We start from the raw sequence: 22,183 nt of genomic DNA, 5'->3' as shown, positions 1-22,183 counted from the left end.
GAAAAGCTTTCTAAGTGCAATCAGCTATCCCATAATGCTTGATTGCTAGGTTGCAGTGACCGTTCTTGTAGCTGAAATCGCATGCACAATGTCACAGTAATGGGTTCAATCTCAGGAAACGCATATACTGATAAAATACCTTGAATGCCCTTAAGTTGTTTCAGATAATAGCACCTGGAAAATGAATAAATGTAAATGCATTGTGCACAAGGCCAAACAGAGTTAATGTATTGCAATCTGGTGTGTTTTAGGCCATGGATTTAGGTTTGCCTGTTTTAGCGAGGGATGTTCCTGGAAATGCTGCAATAGTCAAGCACGAGGTCACAGGACTGCTGTACTCAAGCCCTCAGGTAAGATTTACAAAGGTTTGGATTATCAGTGAGAGCTTCATTTTAATGCAGTGAAATCATATCACAGTTGATGTTTTCGTTTTTTTGTTTTCCGTGGAGACATTTATGTATACCTTTTGTATTTTACATTTGTATTTTAATGTCTTTAATCGAGCAAATAGGACAAAAAAAAGCAAAGTCTCTATATAAATAAGGTGGTTAAACAAGAGCATGGTGTAATCCGGTGTATTTAAGGATTCTCTTTGGGGATGGTTCATGATACAGTGTACATTCTGACATCATTTACTCAACCTCTTGTTTATGAAAGGAGATGTTTATCAGAATGTTCACGCTGCTCTTTTTCATAGAATGTAAGTGAACTGTGATAATATGTAAATGTATCAAAGTAATCTCTATGACACATTCCAAGTATTCTGAAGACTTAGATAAAAAAACACACACACACACACCCACAACCACACACACATTGAAGAACCACATTGAAATCTTTCCCTCTGCTAAAGATCTCAAATCACATTAGTGTAATTTTATGATGCGCATATTCAAATTTGCTGTGTTGTGATTAGTTACAACAAGATACACAATAACCAATAGAGTGTATTAGTGCCCACCCACTTTTTCAGAGTCACCAGTTCCAGAAGTATTTTTCCCATTTATATGAAGAGATTTAAAAAAAAGTTAAAAGCCATGAACCAAACCAACCAGCTACCAGGAGAATTAGCATTAGACTTTTACTTAAAGCAAAGAAGTAAATGAATATTGGACAAAATGACAAAAGTACAAGACTGTATTTAACGGCTTTAGTGAGGGAAGGAACTGCAATCCCATGAATGGCATTAATCGAATTAAAAACAATGGAAAAAATATAGTATAGTATATACACAAATATTTACTGTACATATTTTGAGAGTGTAGGGAGACAGACTCAGTTTCATCATTCTTTATGGGAGTGGGCGGAGCTAAAAATCTCTTGGCATTCTTTGCTGGCTGTGACTGAGTGGTGGAATTTTATGTACAGCATCATGGGTAATGTAGTTTTCCCACTACGGATTCTGTTATAAAAATAAGTTGAATTAATGCAAACAGATGGGTTCAACAAAAGCAACCTCAGAGCTCAGAACTGGTCTGTCTTTAAAGGTTTACCAGTTGTTGTTAAAAACGGGCTGTGACTGAGTGGTGGAATTTTATGTACAGCATCATGGGTAATGTAGTTTTCCCACTACGGATTCTGTTATAAAAAATAAGTTGAATTAATGCAAACAGATGGGTTCAACAAAAGCAACCTCAGAGCTCAGAACTGGTCTGTCTTTAAAGGTTTACCAGTTGTTGTTAAAAATAATTTTCCATATAGAGAAAATGTCTTTACTTCCTGAAGCCGACTGTTGTGCTCTATAATGTTTGCTATCATTGATGTTAAACCTGAAGTGACCTGAAGTCATTTTCATGCACTGCATTTACAAACGTGAATGAGATTTCAGCTGTGACTGAATTATACTAAGATTATCGGTTCATCGGTAATTATCGGTAAGAAATCTGTTCATCACAAAAAGATATCATAAGAGTGCAGAACACTTGAATATGTGAGAAGAAACAAAGTCATACAGGTTTGGAATTATAGAGGGTGAGTAAATGTTTTGAATGTATACATAATATCACATACATATTCTTATAATTTTGACTTTTACAAAACATTTCTACTTTAAACTTGCAATTTTACAACTTTGTTTCCTGAAAATCTTTTTTGGCATTAAAACGCTGCTGTTAAAGGGAGAGTAATGTTGACTGTCTCTTCTTAGCAACATCTCTACCTGCTGGTGACTAAGCTTTGACTTTAACTTATTTTTGGGTCTTTAGGAGGAACAGACTGACTTAAGTGTTCATTGTACCGCCGTGCTAAATGCCTGAGAGGAGCCCAAGGCAGCTTAAAATGTCGAAGGGCAAAACTTCTATCCCTGAACCAATCTGCTCCTCTGAGCAATTTCCAAATATCCATTTATCATGCTTATCTCAAATGTATTAAAAGCAATAGCCGATCTGAAAATCTGACATCTCTAGAGAAGCACAGAAAATTGTATATGAAAGTGTAATGTTTGTTTGCTAGTCAGGATGATTTTGAACATTTGGATGCACCATGTGCCTCTCTATACACCTGTGACCTATGCTAAGGTTTGACTCCTAATTCAAAGAGCTGTGTGCAAGCCTCTCTTGATCAGTAGGTCAGTGTGCTGCAGTTCAACCCACCTGCTATGCAGTACGCAGTAAAATGTGTTTGCTATTGTCCCATTAAATGACACAGTGATGTAACCCAGTGATTATTTTTCACACAAATCAAATTTACAGTAGAAGAAATGTCAACATTCACTACTGTTCAAAAGTTTGAGGTCGGTGAGATTTTTTAAAATGTTTTTGTAAGACATCTCTTATGCTCACCAAAGCTGCATTTATTTGAAAATAGAATATACATTACAGTAATATTGTGAAATATTTTACATTTTAAAATAACTGTTTGCTATTTGAATATATTTTAAATTGTAATTTATTTCTGTTATGCAGAGCTGAATTTTCACTATCATTACTCCAGTCTTCAGTGTCAAATGATCCTCCAGAAATAATTTTGCTGCCCAAGAAACATTAGTTGTTCTCCTTTATATTTTTGAGGAAACCATGATACTATTATACTATATCAGTTTATTTCCCAAAAGAATTCAAATAGAAAAAGTGTACTGACCCCAAACATTCTAAAGGCATTGTATATTTAAACTTTTTTATGGGCCTTAGCCTTAGACTTCTTTTTTTATTTGGCCTATGTGACCATTTACTCCATTAAGTTTTTGTTGTCGGAACAGAAAAAAAGCCCACATTAAATCTGACTGCAGCCTGGGAGGGCTTTATAGGTGGTTTAAACTAAACTTTTTTTTGGTCATGTGTTGTGTCTGCTTGTAAACTGCTTTAAAACATTGCATATGCCAGCTTCCAGTTTTTTATGCTGTTCAGATTTGGATACTGGCCTAATGAAAAACATCATGGTGAATCAATGCTACAGCCTCTTGCACAGTTAACCTGTGCACATTTATTGTTATTATGATAACCAGTGTGGACACACTAGCAAACTACTGCAAAAAAAAAAAATTATCTGGCCACATATAACTTATAGTTTGAAAAGTCAGATTTAAGAAAAGAAAATCAGTCAGAATTTCCTAATAACTCTCACACTTTCTTCTGTCACTTAATTAACCTAGAAGCATTTTTCTTCTGTGAATTCTTACTGCCAAAGATGTGTTTAACCGTGTCCAGCATGAGTCACATCTGTGTGCTGTACTAAGCCTTGACCTCTGCCTTTTAAGTAGCTAATTGAGAGGTTTAAGACTGGACTGGATATATTGTAGAACAAAGAGCCTTATTAATGCTTAAAGAGCAGGTCATTTGGTTTTTTGAAAAATATCTCTTTTGCAGTTTATATTGTAGCTATCCTTAAATGGAAACAATCTGCAAAGTTGTTCATCAAAAAAGTGCATGATAAAGATAATGTCTCTCAAAAGAGAGAGTCGATTCTGAATCGCCTTAACGAGTCGTCATATTTTCGAATCTTTTGCCTGTTACCGGTATACGTCACTGGGTAACACATCTGCATAATCCCCGCCTGCCCGTGAAATACGAACAGAGTCTGACCTGCCCACAAACACTTCCACTAGTTAGTGTGTTTACATCATGTTGAGAAGATGCTGTGCTCAAGGATACCACAGAAATACAATTCAAACCTTTTGTTGTGTGCTTGTCATTTTACCAAGGACTGCTTCTCTAATCTTGGCTTTTATCTTCGTTGGCTTCTAATCTTCTTTATTTGGACTAACAAATACGTTAGTACGATTGATACGTTATGTGTACATTTTCGTTAGTGTGTTTACATCATGTTGAGAAGATGCTGTGCTCAAGGATACCACAGAAATACAATTCAAACCTTTTGTTGTGTGCTTGTCATTTTACCAAGGACTGCTTCTCTAATCTTGGCTTTTATCTTCGTTGGCTTCTAATCTTCTTTATTTGGACTAACAAATACGTTAGTACGATTGATACGTTATGTGTACATTTTCAATTGAGTGCTCAAAATATTAAGTTTTTGTGCTAATATGTGATGTACACCTAGTGCAGCTTTAGGTTTCCAGGTAAAGCACGATATGACTGTCTTACTGAAGTAGTTCTGATAAGTCGCTGTGAACCCATATATTTCCTAAGAATGTGCGATTAATGTAGACTGACGTTATTCTAATTACTTTGTTTAATAATAAAGAATGTAGTGTAGCACAGACTTTATAGTCATTGTGAAATGGCTGTTTATTTTACAGCTGTTCTGCGTTCTGATTAAAAGTTAAGACACAGAGCATCTTTTGTCTGTCGTTCTTCAAATATTACAGTAGACATATTTTGGTTTAACGTTACAAACTGTATTGTTTCATCAGTTAGTCACGTTAGCACTCGGCTAACGTATCCACCATGCTTTAAGTGTTCACAGTTTAGCAGCTAAACTTTAGCTGTGGGCACGATTCGCTTGCATAAGTGTTTTTGTATTTTATGTCATTATCATAAGAACGGATTGGAGCACTATATTATTGTTTTATGTAAAGGTACTTTGTCACTGGTAGCGCTCGCTAACTTGAGGCAAGTTCAAGCTCAAACCGGTGTGCACCGTTTTGCTACGGTTTCCAGTTTGAACGACATGTTTCCTGGAAACGGTGTGCAACGGGGTTTGAGATGCGTTTTCTCTTGTTTGGTGGGTGTGTCAAACATGTCAGCCCAATCAGCAGCAACATGTGTATGTAAACCCCGCGGTATTAAAGAGACAGCTCGCACAATGTAATTAACATCCAAATAAAGTCACAAGAGCAAGTATATTGTTTGCACATGTTTATTTGCATTAAAGGCAAAATAACTGAAATAATAAGGGCACAAGTATAGATCTGGAACTTCTTTAAGTCTGTCTAAATATCATTTAGTAATTGCACTGTCTTCTGGTCCATATCCTTTCCTTAGGAAGGTGTGCTAAATACTGATTAATGTAACATAAAAATACTATACATATTTATATATTTTGCTATTGTATTATGGAGTGACACTTTCATAAACGTTTCTATACTGCTCTGATTACATAATGGTAAATATTACAATATCATAGCACAACAACAGTGATCAGCAATAATGATAAGCCTATACTCACAATAAAAATAATAAGGTCATATAGATCATAACACAGTCTCGGAGGTAAAAAGTGGATTATCCTTCACCTGAAATGTTTGTCTTTTCATCCTGAAATGAGAGGCAAATGTTGGATCACAATAATTAGGAACCAGTTTCCACAAATCCCTTCATTTGATTGGGATGTTCTCTTTTATTCTGGACTGCAAGGGCAATGACTGTACCATCAAGCGTATTTTGCAACATTAAACATGCATTTATACCGATTTCATCAGGCTCTGAAAATTCTTCAAAAAGAACACAAAGAATGGCCTTCTCAGCTGCCATAGTTGCAACTCTTGCGTCAGCAGAACAGGGTGTTCAACGCACCACCGTTTCCGTTTAAAAAACGTTTTGCACCGTTTTTGTCGAGGCTGAACGCATCCTTGCTCAAGGACTCCTCTCTGTGCCAATCACAGCAGGTTTGGCCAGCTGACCAATCAAAGCAGAGTAGGCTTATGGAAGGGAGGGGTTTGCTCCGAACCGTTCCGAATCGTTTCGAAATCATTGGCAAATGGCTCTAATATTAAATGTATATTCTGAGAAAATTACAATGTTTTCTGACCTTAGATGCATTTAAACCTGTTGTAGGGGAGTCCAAGACAATATTAGGACACTTTAAAATACCATCTGACCTGCACTTTAAAAGATCTCTGATGATTAGTTATGTGCTTCACTACATGAAAAAGTCAGATCTTGTTCTCTGCATGCATTAAATTGATCAAAAGTGACCGTAAAGACATCAAATGTAACAGAAGATTTCTAATACATTTCAAATAAATGCTGCTTTTGAACTTTCTATTGATCAAATAATTCAGGTTTTTTTTTCAACACAAAAATGTAGCACAACTGTTTTAAACATTGATAATAATAAGAAATGTGTCTTGATCACTAAATCAGCATATTAGAATGATTTCTGTGAATAATGACTGGAATAATGACGCTGAAAATTCAGCTTTGCATCACGGGAATAAATTAAATTAATAAAACTATTCTTTTAAAAAGAATTTTAAAAAATCTTACTGACCCCAAACTTTTGAACAGTAGTGTGTTATCTTATCACCCTAAAGTGGTTTATTTGTTGATATTGACCAGCTGACTACAGTATCCTGCATATTACATGACTGTTTAGCAAATAACTTGACCTGATCTACACCCAAGAGAGCCCAGGCACTTCCAACCAGGCCACATTTCTGTCAAACACACTCATTTACACTCTGGTTTCATCATGGTATTGTGTCAAAGACAGAGGCCTCATGTTGTGGTCAAATCTTTCATATGACACAAACACGGTTTGCCTTTTCCTCATGGCTTCTGTTATCCTGCTGAGCTGAGAGCGAGGTCTATACCCTGCCTGTCACATCAGTGTGAAGCCAACTTTACCAAGAGTCTCCCATGATACCCGTGGATAAGAGTAAACAGCAGGGGGTCACGGGAAGCTGAAGGTGTTTTAAGTCAGGTTGAAAGACAAAGTTGCAACATGAGCAGTTGACATGATGAGTAATTTCACTGTCCTCCTCAATAAATAAGGCTTTTATATTTTCATTATTCAGATAGACAGCAGTTTTGTCCATAAAAATAAATGATGTATTTGTAATTATATGTTTTATGCTACTGTTCAAAAATTTGGGATAGGTACGATTTTTGTAAATGCTTATGCTCACAAATGCTGCATTTTGACTTTAGCAAACAAATACATTAAAATCTGTAATATAAAATATTACTTAAATGTTCATCAGTCATTACACATCAGACTTCAGAAATCATTCTAATATGCTGATTTGCTGCTCAAGAAATATTTATTTTTATTATCAAACAATACTTTTTATTGTCTTATCATTACTATTATTTTGTGGGAACAAAGATACTTTTTTCAGGATTCTTTGATAAATAAAAAGTTCAAAAGAACAGCATTTATTTTTTCAAAGTCTTTACTGTCACTTCAGATTAATGTGTCCTTGCTTACTACCAAGTATTCATTTCTTTAAAAAAAAAAATCTTAATGACCCAAAAGTTTTGAAAGGTTGTGTGTTTGTGTATAGAAACATCAAATAAACTTTTTGAAAATAGATAAATTCATGGATATTTCACGGATAACAGACAAAAAAAAGACATGTGAAGCCTTAACAAGAATCTCAATGTTCTTGTATCTACAGGAATTTGTAAGCATGTCCAGAAAACTTCTGGATGACCATGAGCTCCAGGAAAGATTGGTGAGAAACGGAAAGAATTACATTACAACTTGCCACAACCCGATGACGGAGAGAATAGCCTATCAGAAACTGGTGGAGACTCTTCACTGACAGTTTGATGGGACTAACATTTGTCTCAGGTCTTTAAGAACTTTAACTTTAAGAGCTTTGTGCTCTTTCTAGAGCTTTTGACTGCATTGCATATTTCAGTTGGATATGCAAGCCTCTCTGCCATGACTGCCAAGGTAATGGTGGCCATTTGTCTCTAAAGTAGGATAAACAGGAAAGATATATTTATAGGACGTTGACTTCTTTTGTTTCACCAGGTATAAAAGGGACATACATTTTACTATACGTTTAGTGAGTGTTTAAATTACAATTTATCAGGTCTTGGAACAAGGACAGGTGACCGATCTGGCAGGTTTTCTTTTTTGAGGGGTAGTAATTTATCTAGAAGCGTGTACCTGACATTCATTCGACACTGCACAAGGCCAAGCTCTTGCTGTGTGCACAGACAGCTGCATGTTTGCAAGTGTTGGTGTTCTACTTTTGTTGTGTTGCTCGTTTGTCGTGAAGATTGGGTATAAAAGTGCCAGTGTTACCACAGTGGATGTGAGTTTTCTGGGTTAAAGAATGTTGACATTACTTTGCTAGCAAGAAAGTTTCCTAGTCTTAGGAGGATCTCAGCTTGAACTGAACAGACAGCTTGTGTTCATGTGTGCATATGTGATATGACATGACAGGTAAGACATACGATTAACTAAAAATGTCTAAAATGTACTATATTTGATTTTACTCAACAAATGTAAGGTATGAGGTGGGAAATCCACTCAAATAGATGCCGGATCCAGTTTCAGAGGTGCTAGCTTGTTTGGAACAAATTACATCCTGCTATTAATGTAGTAAAATTTAGTTTTAAAATGTTTAAACTGTGTCAAGGCCAAGATTTACAGGCTTAATAAACTCCAAAGACAATTCTCTGTTTGTCATAAGCTGATTCAGCTGCCAAACAGTTTTTTCTCTTAAGCCCAGATGAAGAACAGTGATGCTCTCTGTACAAGAAATGAAACACAAGATTGTTTTTAAAGGACACATTTATTCGTCGGAGGAATTTTAATTTATTCGTGAAAGTTACTTTGTTCAGGGATTAAGGTTTGTGTTTAGAGGTTTTGCTAAACATATTTTAAAATATTTATTCTGTTTGTAACTAAGACTGTATGTCTCAAATCTTAAACCATGACTTTCTATGATTGTATCTACATTTATTTTACTTTCATGGCACAATAAAATATACTGTAAACACTTGTATACAAACTTCTGTTGAATTTCAGTTCATCTATAGAGGTACAGTAAAATATATACATTAGTGGTGCTCTGAACTCATTGACATTTTTGGCCTGTGTGTGGTCTCAGCCATATGTTTGCACCAGAATATTGTAACATTGTGAGAAAATTGTCCAACTCCAACTTTGCGGTTATGTGGAGTTTTGTATGGGTAAGTGCCACTCATTTTCTTCAGAAAATGTAAAATATGTTTTTACTACTATTTTCAATTACCTCCACACCTGGAGTTACCACAAATGTTTTTACCAATATGAAAACCTGGGACACACCAACAGTGCTTTATATGAGTACTGAAAGATAACAGATTACAAAAGATAAAAACCACCATTAATTTACAATGAAATGGTTTTTATTTCATAAAGCACAAAGCACTGAACGTGGCTTTATCGTGTGGCTTTTTAATGGAAAATGAAACAATTGAATGTACGAATAAATGCAGGGTGGTAAAATATCTTCAAAGTGAACTTTTATCTGTACAATAATCACATGCACTTTTGTATAAAAAAAATGGAAGGATGCAGAGTAACAGTCAAACACAAGTGTAATGTAGCATTATCTCAGAGTTTGGCTCTAGAGAAAGAATTAAAATTTATTCTCTTAATTCTTTAAATTCCCCAATGAAAAACTCATTAAGAAAGACAAAGAATTAGCTTAGCTGATAACTTCAAGGTGTTTTTTTTGGGGGGGGGGGGGGGGGGGATTAATACTTTTAATAATCCTCTAAATAGCAAGATTGTGTTCTCTCCTTTTTATCATGATTAGTAATCAAGGCAGAATCAATCTTTCACAAAGTCTAGTCACAAAGAAAATGTCACACCTGTCACACCTTATGAAAGCAATGGAACTGTACTGATCATAATCCTGTGTAGCACAGACCAACAGTACGACTTTTCCAAAGAAAAAAGGCATTCAGGTGACCAGAGGTTGACGCTAAACTCTGCAGGACAGTGGACCAGAGTTGCCCAGCCCTGGTATAGAGATATACATTATGGGTGCATAAATTAGGCTGCATGTGAGCCAACAATCAAAGCTGTTGCAAAGACTCAGCAGCTGGCACCACAGGTGTCATACAGCTGTCCTCCTTTCCCACCCAGTTAATTCCATGTCCATTCTCTTGTGGTAAAATTTTGGGAGGAGTTTGCCGATCCAAGGATGTGAAGGTGGTGAACTGGACCCTTTTCCTCTTACTAGTTGGTGAGTGTAGGGATTCACTTCGGACTGGTTTCGCTGTAGGGGAACCTACACACAAAACATTAGAGTCATTTGATACAGAAGACACCTGGCAAGAGGTCCTTTGGGTGAGAGTACCACAAGACTCTGTATTAGGTCCTATGTCGATCACAGATGTATTATGAGCATCCTGCTGTAACGGGCTTCCAGTGACGTTCATAACCAGCTCAGCATCTGTTCCCAGCCATACCCAATCATGCCGGTGACCAGTCTGCTCAGAAACTTGACCAGGCGTCTGCTTGTGCCTAAATTTAACCAAGTATGATACACAATTTACCATAAATACTATGATAGCCAAGCAGAAGACTCCCAGTAATGCATACATCCCGATCTCCAGGTCTGTAAGTGGCCGGTTTGGTAGTGGTCCCTCAATGTCATCATCGTCATCATCATAGTCTCTATAGTCATTTTTTGGCTTCTGATTGGGGATTTCCACTTGGGGAGGGTAGTTATTGTAGTTCACTAAGTTCCCAGAAGCTTTCCCAGTGCTCAACACTGAACCCTCAGGAACCTCATTGCTACTCCAAGAAATTCCTGTGCGACCATCGTTGCCAGCTTTTCCTGTACTAAAAAAATTGCCACTATTTAAAATATTCCCAGGTTTACTGACTCCATCCGAGGCATCGTTAGCCCGTCCCATTCCCAAATCATTTGCAATGCTGCCAACAGTTGAGTCTCGCGCTGTCGCCTTGGCTGTGGTGGTGATCTTCAAGGCACTTTCCTCTCGCTCAGACTCTGAATTTCTGCTTGAAACCTGTTCTGGTTGCTGCAGTTTCTTTTCAGAGTCTGCCTCCTCTCCTTCATCACCACGCTTACTGCTGTTGTCTCTCCCAGCGACACCAGCAAGTAGTCCTGTGCTGTTTCCCATGTCATTATTGTTGGTGCTGCTATTGTCAGGACGTTTGCTGTTTGTCTGGAACTTTACCGTTAAGCTCCCAGTGCCTACAGCTAAAGTGCTTTTGCGCTTGGATTTCTGACAGACCTCACAAATGGTCATCTTGGCTCTCACCAGTGATCCTTGGCCTTCACCTTCTGCCACTATAGTCATAGGTGAGTCCTGCACAGAGATCACACCCTCATCCAGTGATGTCACAGCCAGGCGATAGTGAGTAGGATCATAAATGTCCAGTGGGGTGAGGGAGCCATCGCTAAATTGCAGCCAGGAGCTCAACACTGCCTCCTGCAATAAGAATAAAATTGAATTTGGCCATGTTCTGTATCGTGTCTTGCACATGTAACATGTAGCAAGGACATTGTAAATGTTACTCTTTTTTAATTATTTTTTTTGCTATGGAACCAAAATTGGTATAAAGTGAACCATTAAATTGTTCTAGAATTTGATTCATTCAGAAATTCAGTAAACAGCTCATTTTATGACGATTCGTTCAAAACGCTGATTAATTCAGAAACTAAACACCGCTGTGTTGCTTGGAGACGTGCAACAATTCTGTTGTGGCTTTATAAATAATATTTTTGTTGGCAAAACAAAAATATAACACAATATTAACTTCTTATTTACTGAACTGTTGTATAAAATCACATTTGCACTCGTTATATTAGAGACAAAAACTCATACAAGAGCATTTTTGCCCCAGTATCTTGATTTTTAGATAATCGCTGTTGCCCTGCATAATATTTGTAAACAGGCAACTGTATGAAATGTAAGATGAAGTACAGGTCTGGGGGCGGGGCCAGTGCGTTAACTGAGTTAAAATATTTTAATCACAAAGCTCATTTGCATTTAAAGAGCTTGCTATAAACAGAGCTGTTTTTGACAGGGTAAAAAGGGTGTTGTTTTACACTACCACTGAGAAATTTTAACCAAAGTATGTTACAGACTTTTCATTAAGATCCTAAAGAATCATATCAAACTGTGGAAAATGGGCATCCGATGACCCCTTTAATGGCTAAATTAGCAATCTTTTTACTTCCAACCTGTTACCAATTCTTTAGGTTTAAAATGTAAATATACCACATTTATCAGTTTAAATTTATAAAATATTTATTGTTTGAAAATGGTAAAATCAGACAAATCAGTGTTTTGGACATTAATAGGTGCCCCAAATTTTGGTTAGGATTAAAGTAAGTACTGTTAAATTACTTGTTTAGGATTGCTGAGCACTTCCTGTGTGGTTGCCGTGGCGCTGATGACTCGGTTACTTCCTGTACTGAGCTGCAGGTTGAGTGTGAGACCACTGACCAACTGCAGGCCCAATTCAGTGATGGTCACTCGATCATCCACAACCCTCACCGTCTTCTCTGCCAGGATGGAGTCTGACAACGGGGAAAGGACCTACACAAAGGGAGACACCTGGTTATTGAGGCCTGCATGAGATCAATACTGATTTAGGTGTGGCCTGGTCCATTATCCTTGTCGTATGTAAGCCAAACTCAACAGATTAAATTTTACCTTTATAGACGTGGTGCCCACATCTTGTCCTGACAGAATCCTGCCTGCCTGCAGACGGGCAATATTAGTGTCCTCCACCTTCAGGAAGTACCGCACCAACCTGGTCACATCCACCTGCCAATCAGAGCCCAGGAAGAAGGCATGTGGCTCCCGAGGGTCTGACTGCTCTGCCACAAAGTGTGTGAGGACTCGGACCAGAGCGTGCTGGAACTGCAGCATACAACCCCGGCCCTTACGCTCTTCCTCACTGCTCCAGCCTGGTTTGCTGTCAGGGACATACAGATGTTACTGACAACCCACTTATAGTCATGTAACTCCATCTGTCACCTTTTATGGTCTTCACAACAGCTTAGATAAGGCCTCATTTGGAAATGAACCCACATGCACACATTTATAAAATTCAAATAATGTTCAAAATGCCTTCAGGCAAGTTCAAAACACTCATGAGCACGCATGAGACACTGATTAGATCAAACTGAATTAATGAGGAGCTGTTTCTACTTCATGTAACCCATTATGCAATAGTATTTAAGCTACTCATAACCTTACACAATCTTATTCACAATTTTTCCACAATTCATAATCTACTTGACCCTGTCTGAAAGTGGATTTAGAATTTAAAAGCATTTGCTGGCTATAATGTTCTAACTCTTACTATTGGATTGTGTTAATGTTATTTTTTTCAGAGATCTTTACAATCAATGCAATAATTTTTATATTACATAATAATAAATAAAGTCTTGAACATTTCAGATTATTCCCTGTTATTGTAACCCATGTATATTATGGATAATGTGCGTAAAATAGGGAACTGGGAGTGTTGATATATTAAATTAATTAACCATGTTCAATTTTGGGATTCCAGAGTATTCAGAATGCTCTTAAATAAATAAAAATATTATTCAGGTGCTATATATATATATATATATATATATACACTGTATATATATATATATATACACACGTTTACATTTTGAGTTTTTTTTTCCTTTGGCATTTTAATTAAGTTGAGTTTGTTTTCTTTCGCCTGTGGCCCTTTTGGAAGTTTAATGAGGCCCCCTGTTTGAGAACAACTGTTCTAAGCATTTCCACAAAAAAAAGTAAAAAGAAAGCAAAGAGTGCAAAGAGATTTGCAAAAAAAAAAAAACATTTTTTCAGGCAGACAGGATACTTAAATGCATTGTAAGCTGATTACATTTATACAGAAATATTCCTTTATTTGTTATTCAGGACAAATACTAATCACAAATATAGGCGTTAACTAGAATGCGGTCATTGTGTGTTTGTACCTTTTGGTGGACATAATGGGGATCCTCCAGCTCTTGATTTGACTCAGCTCTGTATCAGACACCTCTATATCCAGTGGCAGACGAGGGAACCACACCTGCATCTCCAGCTGAGCACTCAGGTAACTGTAGGTAAAGTTCACCAGCATCCGCAGTCGCCCTTGGGTTTCTTTTCCATTCACATAGACAAAGTTGCATCTGTCGGACACCTGAGGGTATCCAAAAATGTTGTTTTTATGTTATTTATAACTCTGAACAAACAGGCTGTTCACACTGTAGTTTTCATGTTCTGCTGGATTGGAACGGACTTGTGTAAGAGGATTTGTTGGTGCTTAGTCCCAGTAAAAACTTGACTTTTGAATCCAAGTATAATTTAGGTTCAGATCAGCATTTACAGTTTTTTCAACTGCTTGAGCTTGCTTTAGTTATTTCCTTTATTAATGAACTCAACTTGAGAGTTTAGAGATTTACAGCAAAATGAAGTAGTGGTTGATCCTTATGCTGCATTTTTAATGTAACCTTTAGACGTTTACTGTCACAGAGTCTCAAAGTCACTTAACAGTTCAGCATGGGCTTACCAAATGCATGCCGCCACATGATTAAATCAATTGTATAATTTACGATGCAATTAAATTTTAACAAGATTGAGGATGGCACACAGGGGTAACTTTGGCCAACATTGTGTGGAAAAGCAAGTTTGCTTAGCGTAAACAGGTTAGAGAATATGTACTGTATTTATAGGTTAATGTGTATGTGTAATAATTATATTGTATGTGTCACTATGGCTTGAGTTGATTTGCAGTTTTACACATGCACAGCTATAAACACAAGGACTATTTACATATACAGGGTTTAATGGATAGCAAATTACATGTTTATGGATGCATAAGATGTCAGAATCCATAATACAGTATTTATGGTTTTTATCTTATTAATCGACAGACATGGATCTAATGCCGCAGATTTTCACAGAATATGACATTAACATTTCATAATGCATTGACAACACAAGCACCTCTGAGGGTCTATACGTACTATGTGTCCCAAAACGACAGCAGCAAGACCCAGTAGCAGGGAAACGAAGTAGTTTGCAGAATGTCACATCTACCAAGGTAAAAAATTTATTGTTTTGTCTGGTACAGTAGTTTCATAAGTTGCACAGAGGGATGAATAGATGCAAGGATGGCTAGATGGATTGACAGATTAGAAGAGAACAGGAAACAATTTTAATCAACCTTGTGTATTACACCCCCTTCTGGATACTTGATTCTGATTGGTCAATTGTGGGCCTTTTGTTAAAAATGTCTTCTCTCGCGAAAGAGTGGAATTTTTCAAAAGTCCAAACTGTGGTGTTTTCTATCACATAATTGGTGCATTTGCCGAAAGCATAGTTAGACAACTATGTCCGCAAGTTCCGTTGTTACCAACATAGGTCAATGATTCAGTGTTTCCCGAAAGCATAGTTCCAAAAAAACATTCGCAAACAGCATCGCAAAGTTGTGTACTTGGAACTACATCTTTCAACTTGTAGAACAAGAAGCATAGTCTCTTGTTAGTATGACACGATTTAAATAGATCATGCTCTTGAGCACAATAAGAATCCCAGAGCAGATTTCTCTCACCAGTGAGGTAAAAACTTGGTGTGGATCTGGAGGGGAGTGATTATAAAACACTTTGATCGCTCAGTGTGTTTTATAATCACTCCACTCCAGATCCCTCCGCTCCACTTGTATAGGCTGTTCTAGACTGGCTTATGGTCTTTGTGCTGCTTGGTAACATGCAGAGCTTTATGTTTCGCTTTTTCTGGAGCTATTTCGAATGGTGGATGATAAATATATTAACTAACCAGTCTTGACATTAATTAAAGCAATATTAAATGTTGTTCCAAACCATATGCTGTTATTTACACGAAAACTCCCAAAAGCATAACTATGTACTAAAACACAACATTAAACAGTTTTTGAAGAATCTGCACACAGCTGTTGTCTATACAACCATTTATACTGTCAATGCTATATCAAGCTCAAAAAAGGATAAAAGGATAAAAACACCACAAAAATGAAATGAAAATAGTCTATATACAATCTGTGTGACATAAAGTCTTCTGAAGCAAAAATAACAGCACACTGGTTTGGAAAAACATGAGTATGAGTATATGGCAGAATTTTCATTTTTGGGGAAACTATTCCAAACATGAGTCTCATCATGTTTCTTGCTCATGTATAATCTATTAATCTTAAATTTGGAATTTTTTTTTTTTTTACTGAGAACATCAAAGTAAATGCATTTCTGTGTAATTCTAAGAAATGAGGCCAGAAAGCCATGTTGTCCTTGAATGAGACAGGACTGAAGTTCTTTTAAGTCTCTGATCTTGGCTGCAGTCACAGTGTGGTGCTGAGCTGTCCATTCAGATTACCTCCTCAACAAAGAGGATACAGGCCTCCTGAGTGAGGTCACAACGTGGCTTAATGACTTTCAGAGGACTGTCCCAAGAACACAGGCTCTCAGAGTTACAGAGGTTGCATACACAAGAAAAGACTCTGAGATGTTCTTCTGAGACATTTTGCCTCTGTCTGACAATGGCATGCATTCACAGACACTCCATCTTTCATCTTCGAGTTTATGACAAATATGAAAAACAAATGTGGCAATTTCTTAGAAATGTAATCTTTGTTTTATTTCATGTGGTTTTGAAAACAAAACTCTAAAAATGTCATGTGATGTGTACAGATTGTAGTAATTACTTTTAAAACATTTTTAAAATATACTTTTCAAGGTAAAACCTTTTTGTTGTAAATATCATGAATTATTAAATCATAAACAGCATGTTTTTACTGAGTCACACAACATGATCTGAACTCAATTTTTTTTATATTTTAAGGTACTTTCTGACCTTGACACATCGTCATGAAGTTTTGTACAAAAGATTTCTTAAATATTAACAGTGAAGAAATTTTGTTAGAATGATTTATGAATCTATAAAATAATAATAATAATAATAATAATAAAATGTATGCAAACTCTTCAATAATGTTTTCTTTTCAATAATTATTTTAATAAGGCTTTTTTTTCTTCCTTGTGATATCAGAATGTATTATTTTTGACAATGAAAAAATTAAGGAAAATTAAAAACATTTCCCTTAAAAGAAATTAAAAACATGCTCATTACAGGAGAGGTGCATTCAAGTCATTGTATGAATTGGATTTTTTAATGTCTTTTTGAATTAATTAACAGAAAAATTCTGTAAATTTTTGGACAGAAAATTAACATCATGTTATTAACCAATTTTTGTCTCACATGTGCACAGAGAATGAGAGTTTGCCATTAGCTTGATATGACTTTGCAGCTGCTGTTTCCATGCTGAGATACAAGAGTAAAAACAGTATAATGACTGTACCTTAAGAACATCTTCATCTGTGGAGCTGCAGTCAGCAAATTCAGAGACATCTGTTACAGAACCATCCTGTTCCACAGCAATGGTTCGTACTCCCACCGTAACCCTCTTACCAGTCAGCACGGCAGTGTTCAACAGCTCTGTGTCCTTCACAGGGGACAGGGATCAAAGTTACATTTTGGATCTTAATACTGAGCTAAGCTTACACTTTAGCACTCCTATGAATGGAGGTCAGAGATTTGACATGTTATGATAACACTATGCAATCTAATGATAAAGTTAATGTCATAATATCAGTGCACTTTTAACGCGATTTCACAGGTTAAAAAAAATAGTATGTTCAGGGACACAAAGCGGATTTTAGGTTGGAATGGAGTGTGTCAATCTATTTAGATAATCTGGGCCAGAGATGAACTATTTGGACTGATACAACTTTATGTAATCAAAGTAATTTTAATGAGAACAATTGAAAAGCAAAAAAATGATTATTTTACATGACAAAACCATCAATATTGTCTCCAGTGAATGGGAAGCACCAGCTTAGTGGGATAAACCTCTGAACTTTAAAGATCCTGACAGATGCAAAATGCCAGCTCACATAAATGAAACAGGTTTTCAGGAAACAAAGGTCACTTAATTTAACTTTATGTAATGCATTAAAAATAAGCCTAAACTATATCAATATTGTTTTGCTAAAAATGGGAAAAGGAATTTGCCATTACCATTAGGCTGATCAAACAGCACTATTTTGTTCATGAATAAAAATAGTTAAGATTAATTTCTTATCCAATATAATGCTCTCTGAAATGAGAAAATCCCTTGCTCTGTAAAACCGACCTAAAAGCAACCAGCAAGCTGCAAATCATGGATTTCCCACACCCTTGGCTGTCACTGGGGCACCGGTGTTTATTAGTATTTAAAAAGCACATAATAATGCTTTATTCTGCATGACCATATTTTAGATCCCTTAATCCTACTCCATAACTACAGTAAACTTAATAACTATCTTACTAACTATTAATAAGCAGCAGATTAGGGGTTTACTGAAGAAAAAGACGTAGTTAATAGTTAGTAAATAGTAAAAATTGGTCCCCAAACTAAAGTGTGACCAGCATTTCTTATACTTAAGTTACATTGTTTGTATATCTCTTATAAGTATAAAAAGTAGATAGAAAGTACACTCTCCTAAAGAAGTACTGGCAAACATTTTCTGTCCTGTGCTGCTTTCAGATTTCTGGGACAGTGTCCAGCTGTATATTAGAGTTGCAACAGAAAATCTGATTGATTATGCCTAAATCTGCTCATGTTTGGACACAATTCAAAGGTCAACATGATCGGTCTTGCAGATGAAGCTTGTCGCATTTACAAGTTGTGTGTCAGTGCCGAGCCCTTGGTACCCTGCTGGATCAATTCTGTCTTTCAAAATGCCAGTGAATAAGTAATGAAGATGCTTTACAGTCTTCAGACAGAGACGTTTTATTTTTTCATATATTTTTGTTACTATATTTAATGAATAACCTTAACCTACCACAACTAGAGGAGCCAGGCCTACAAAGTCTCTCTGAGTGGTGTAGATCCTCATGGTGCCTTCAGACGCCCCCATCATTTTGACTTCATCAGGAAGCATCAACTCCCACTTAATCACCTGAATCTCTGATTGATTGCTGACATCCTCCACTTCAAAATCCATCTGAAGAACTGCTTGGAGTTTACTTAATCTGAAACAGAATGTGCCATTAAACACTTCAAGCTATATACTGTAAACCCTTCTGTGATCAAACTGTCAAACTGCTGCATCTGCAAGTTGCTCTGTTTGATTCTACATAATAATTGTACATTGATCATATACCATTGTTGCCATTCACACAATTTTACTTGCATAATGTGACATATTTCCTAGGGAAAATAAGTAGGGCAGAATGTGGTTTTGGTCATCGGGAACTGATTATATGGTAAAAAGTAAATGGGGTCAATTTTGATTTCATGTTGACTTTAAAAGATACATAGCTTTTGGTATCAACCTTTCAGCAATCAGCAAAGCACATTGGTAGTGCAATCCTGTCAATGTGCAGCATAATGCTTTCGATAGAACATGGGATCACCCATAATCTGATGCATCTGTCTCAAATTTTAGCTTTAAAATGTACAGCTTTCAAGCTCTGGGGATGAACCAAAGAGTTCAGATGGCTATTTTGTTGTCGAAGGCATACTTGTATATAAATGCGTGCATGGATATGTTTGTACAGCCAAAAAGACAATTATTTAAAAAAAACTGGGATTGACATAGAAATGACTTTTGAAAAAGTCCTTGATAAAATAAGCTAGTGATCCTGTGTTCCATAGGAGGACCATGATTTATCACATATGAAACAAAAATAAAAACATGGAACGGGTACACTGAGCATCAGTTAATGAATGACACCCAACATAAGCTGTTTAATGCCACTCAGCGGGTGTTGCATGCATCAGTCCAAAAGAAGTTAAATAAAAAACGGCCATCCATTAAAAAGTGAATCACACGGCTCCGGGGGTGAACAAAGGCCTCCTATAGCGAATTGATGCGTTTTTGTAAGAAAAATATTCATATTCAAAACGTAATTGTGACGAGTGGGGGCGGGGCCGAGAGCCGTGGGAACGGAGCGAGGCCGGTGGAGTAATTGATAATGTAACAATGTTTGTAGTCACGGGAAGAAGGAGGCGGGAACCGGCGATATATAATATATATTTTGTTAGCTATATTTAACAAATACTCTGTAACACCCCTCAGTTAACAAGCCATATGAGGACCTATGGACCCTTCCCCCGAAATGCGTAACACCTCAGGAAAGCAGAACAGGCCTCTGGTTCCATGGCAACTAAGGCTGATATCACTGGTTTTATTGCTCAAAGGAATGCAAGCAGAGAAAACTCACACCTCATTCACCCTTAGGAAAGACACACAATGCCCAAAAATTGACTATTCTCTAATTAATTAATAGGAAAACCTTTCTTTGAATGAACACACATATCCTGCAGGTCATTGTGTATGTTGTCGTTATATTGTATACTGTTTATGCCGGCTTGTGATGGAACCACTCGTTTCTGTCATCTTACCTATATGTAATCCTACCATGTTTAGTATCTAGGAATTCGTCTACATCGTGATGGATGATGACATCGGGGGGCGGGGTTAGGGGTGGACGATGGCGAATGATTTGCAGATCCTGAGCACCAATGACAAACATCTAATCTTTCTAAGTCAAATGTGTGGTAAGTACTGCCGCTCCATAGTATAGAATCCTTGTGATCGCGAATCTCAAAAGTGAAAGTGAAAGTAAAATGAGAGCGCGCAATCGAAAGCGGTTTCAATAGCGGCTCCCTGATGCCCGCAGTTTATATACAGTCACCTATACTTACCCAATGATATAATTGCGAGAAAAAGTATTGAAATATTTTTTTATCCTCCCATCTCGTAGGCTATTTATTCCCTTTAGGGTTTCTGTGGTACACTTCATTTCCTTTCCGAACACGGAACTGGGATGCGGCGGATTGCGGGAGAGGGGGGGTGAAGGAATCATGGTGTCAGCTTAACATTGTGATGGCTGTCAGCCATCGGCGATGGACGATACTTGAGGGTGAGTAATTTATGGGCTAATTTTCATTTTTGGGTGAACTAACCCTTTAATGTAATAGAAACAGAATGATCCATTACTATTCTTATGACTGATTAAATATGAAATGTTTAAATCACAGGATATTGTAATATATATCCTACATTACTGCTTGAATATGGATGTCTACCATAGGGTGTTTTTGTTACGCATCAAGTACTTATCAAAAATAAAAAAGATTACTGACGGATACACCTCTTTGCCTCAGCAGCTATATTTGAGAATGATTTAGGTTATTCTTTATTCAGAAATCAATTTCACCTCTGTTAAATTCTTAAAGTGCTAACTGAGAGGGAAAAAATCCCAGATATTGTGTTAACATTTGGTGACTGCTGCGTGGTCATTTGGTGGTCTTGAGCATGTTATGGATTAGTTCTAAGTGATGATTTGTTTTAAGATGTGAATTAGACAACACAAATTTCTTTTTTAAAATATTTAGTTCAACAAACAATCCTAATCCTTGTCACTGAGGGAGGAAAATCCAAAATAAGAACAATGCGACATTCTCTCAAAAAGACGTAGATACTTAATACTGACCGACACTGACAAAAACGATATAAGTTTTTGGGCTGGACGATATGACGATATATATAACATTGATATAAGTGATCACTCGCATTTAGACCAACCAATTTTGTATTAAATAAAGCGTTCACAGGCAAATTTGCTTTATGCATTTCCCCGGTGTCGCTATCAGCCACATATAAATGTCAGGAAACACAATTCCTGGCTTCATGTCAATATCCATGGACCACTGGATATTTGGTAAGTTGTAAGGAACACTATATAGAGTCCAACGACCTTTAGTTTAAACTGATAATTGTTTGTTTTACTCGCGTTTGCGCAGTTTCACCTATTAAATCAATTCATGCAGCAGGCTCTTTTGCCACTCAGTCTAGCTGAGGGGGCGTGTTCCAGCAGGAAAGTGACGTCAATGCATACCCCCTATTCTGAGAAAAGGTAGTTTCTTACCTTAAAAGGACAGTTCACCCAAACATGAAAATTGCATCATTTTCTCACCCTAAAATTTTTCCAAACGTGCATGACTTTCTTTCCTCTGCAGAACATAAAAGAAGATATTTTGAGAAACAATTCAG

The 22,183-nt window shown here is 36.8% G+C and overlaps 2 protein-coding genes across 5 annotated transcripts in view; one reads left to right on the top strand and one right to left on the bottom strand.

Annotated features, from left to right (window-relative positions):
* The window catches only part of glt1d1 (glycosyltransferase 1 domain containing 1), a 43,018-nt gene extending 33,922 nt beyond the window's left edge, over positions 1-9,096 (top strand). For 3 of the 4 annotated variants that reach the window (XM_016232422.1, XM_016232421.1, XM_016232424.1), the window contains exons 11-12: positions 252-350; positions 7,736-9,096. In XM_016232422.1, coding sequence (XP_016087908.1) covers positions 252-350; positions 7,736-7,882 — 246 coding nt within the window. In that variant the 3' untranslated portion in view covers positions 7,883-9,096. Of the gene's footprint in view, positions 1-251; positions 351-2,204; positions 2,654-7,735 lie in introns of those variants that run through there. The other variant, XM_016232423.1, reaches the window with a different exon arrangement.
* Positions 9,097-9,808: 712 nt separating this feature from the next.
* LOC107550916 (transmembrane protein 132C-like) overlaps positions 9,809-22,183 on the bottom strand; it is a 29,808-nt gene continuing 17,433 nt past the window's right edge. The window contains exons 4-9 of the mRNA XM_016232365.1: positions 18,965-19,154; positions 17,440-17,583; positions 14,045-14,250; positions 12,756-13,020; positions 12,447-12,638; positions 9,809-11,525 (exon numbers count right to left, since the gene is read on the bottom strand). Of these exons, the coding sequence (XP_016087851.1) occupies positions 10,140-11,525; positions 12,447-12,638; positions 12,756-13,020; positions 14,045-14,250; positions 17,440-17,583; positions 18,965-19,154 (2,383 nt within the window). The 3' untranslated portion in view covers positions 9,809-10,139. The remainder of the gene's footprint in view (positions 11,526-12,446; positions 12,639-12,755; positions 13,021-14,044; positions 14,251-17,439; positions 17,584-18,964; positions 19,155-22,183) is intronic.

This window comes from Sinocyclocheilus grahami, unplaced genomic scaffold (assembly GCF_001515645.1).
Source record: "Sinocyclocheilus grahami isolate Dianchi unplaced genomic scaffold, SAMN03320097.WGS_v1.1 scaffold410.1, whole genome shotgun sequence".
Taxonomy (NCBI): Eukaryota; Metazoa; Chordata; class Actinopteri; order Cypriniformes; family Cyprinidae; genus Sinocyclocheilus; species Sinocyclocheilus grahami.
Note: the sequence above shows the minus strand (reverse complement) of the source record. Positions and strands in the feature narration are given on the sequence as shown.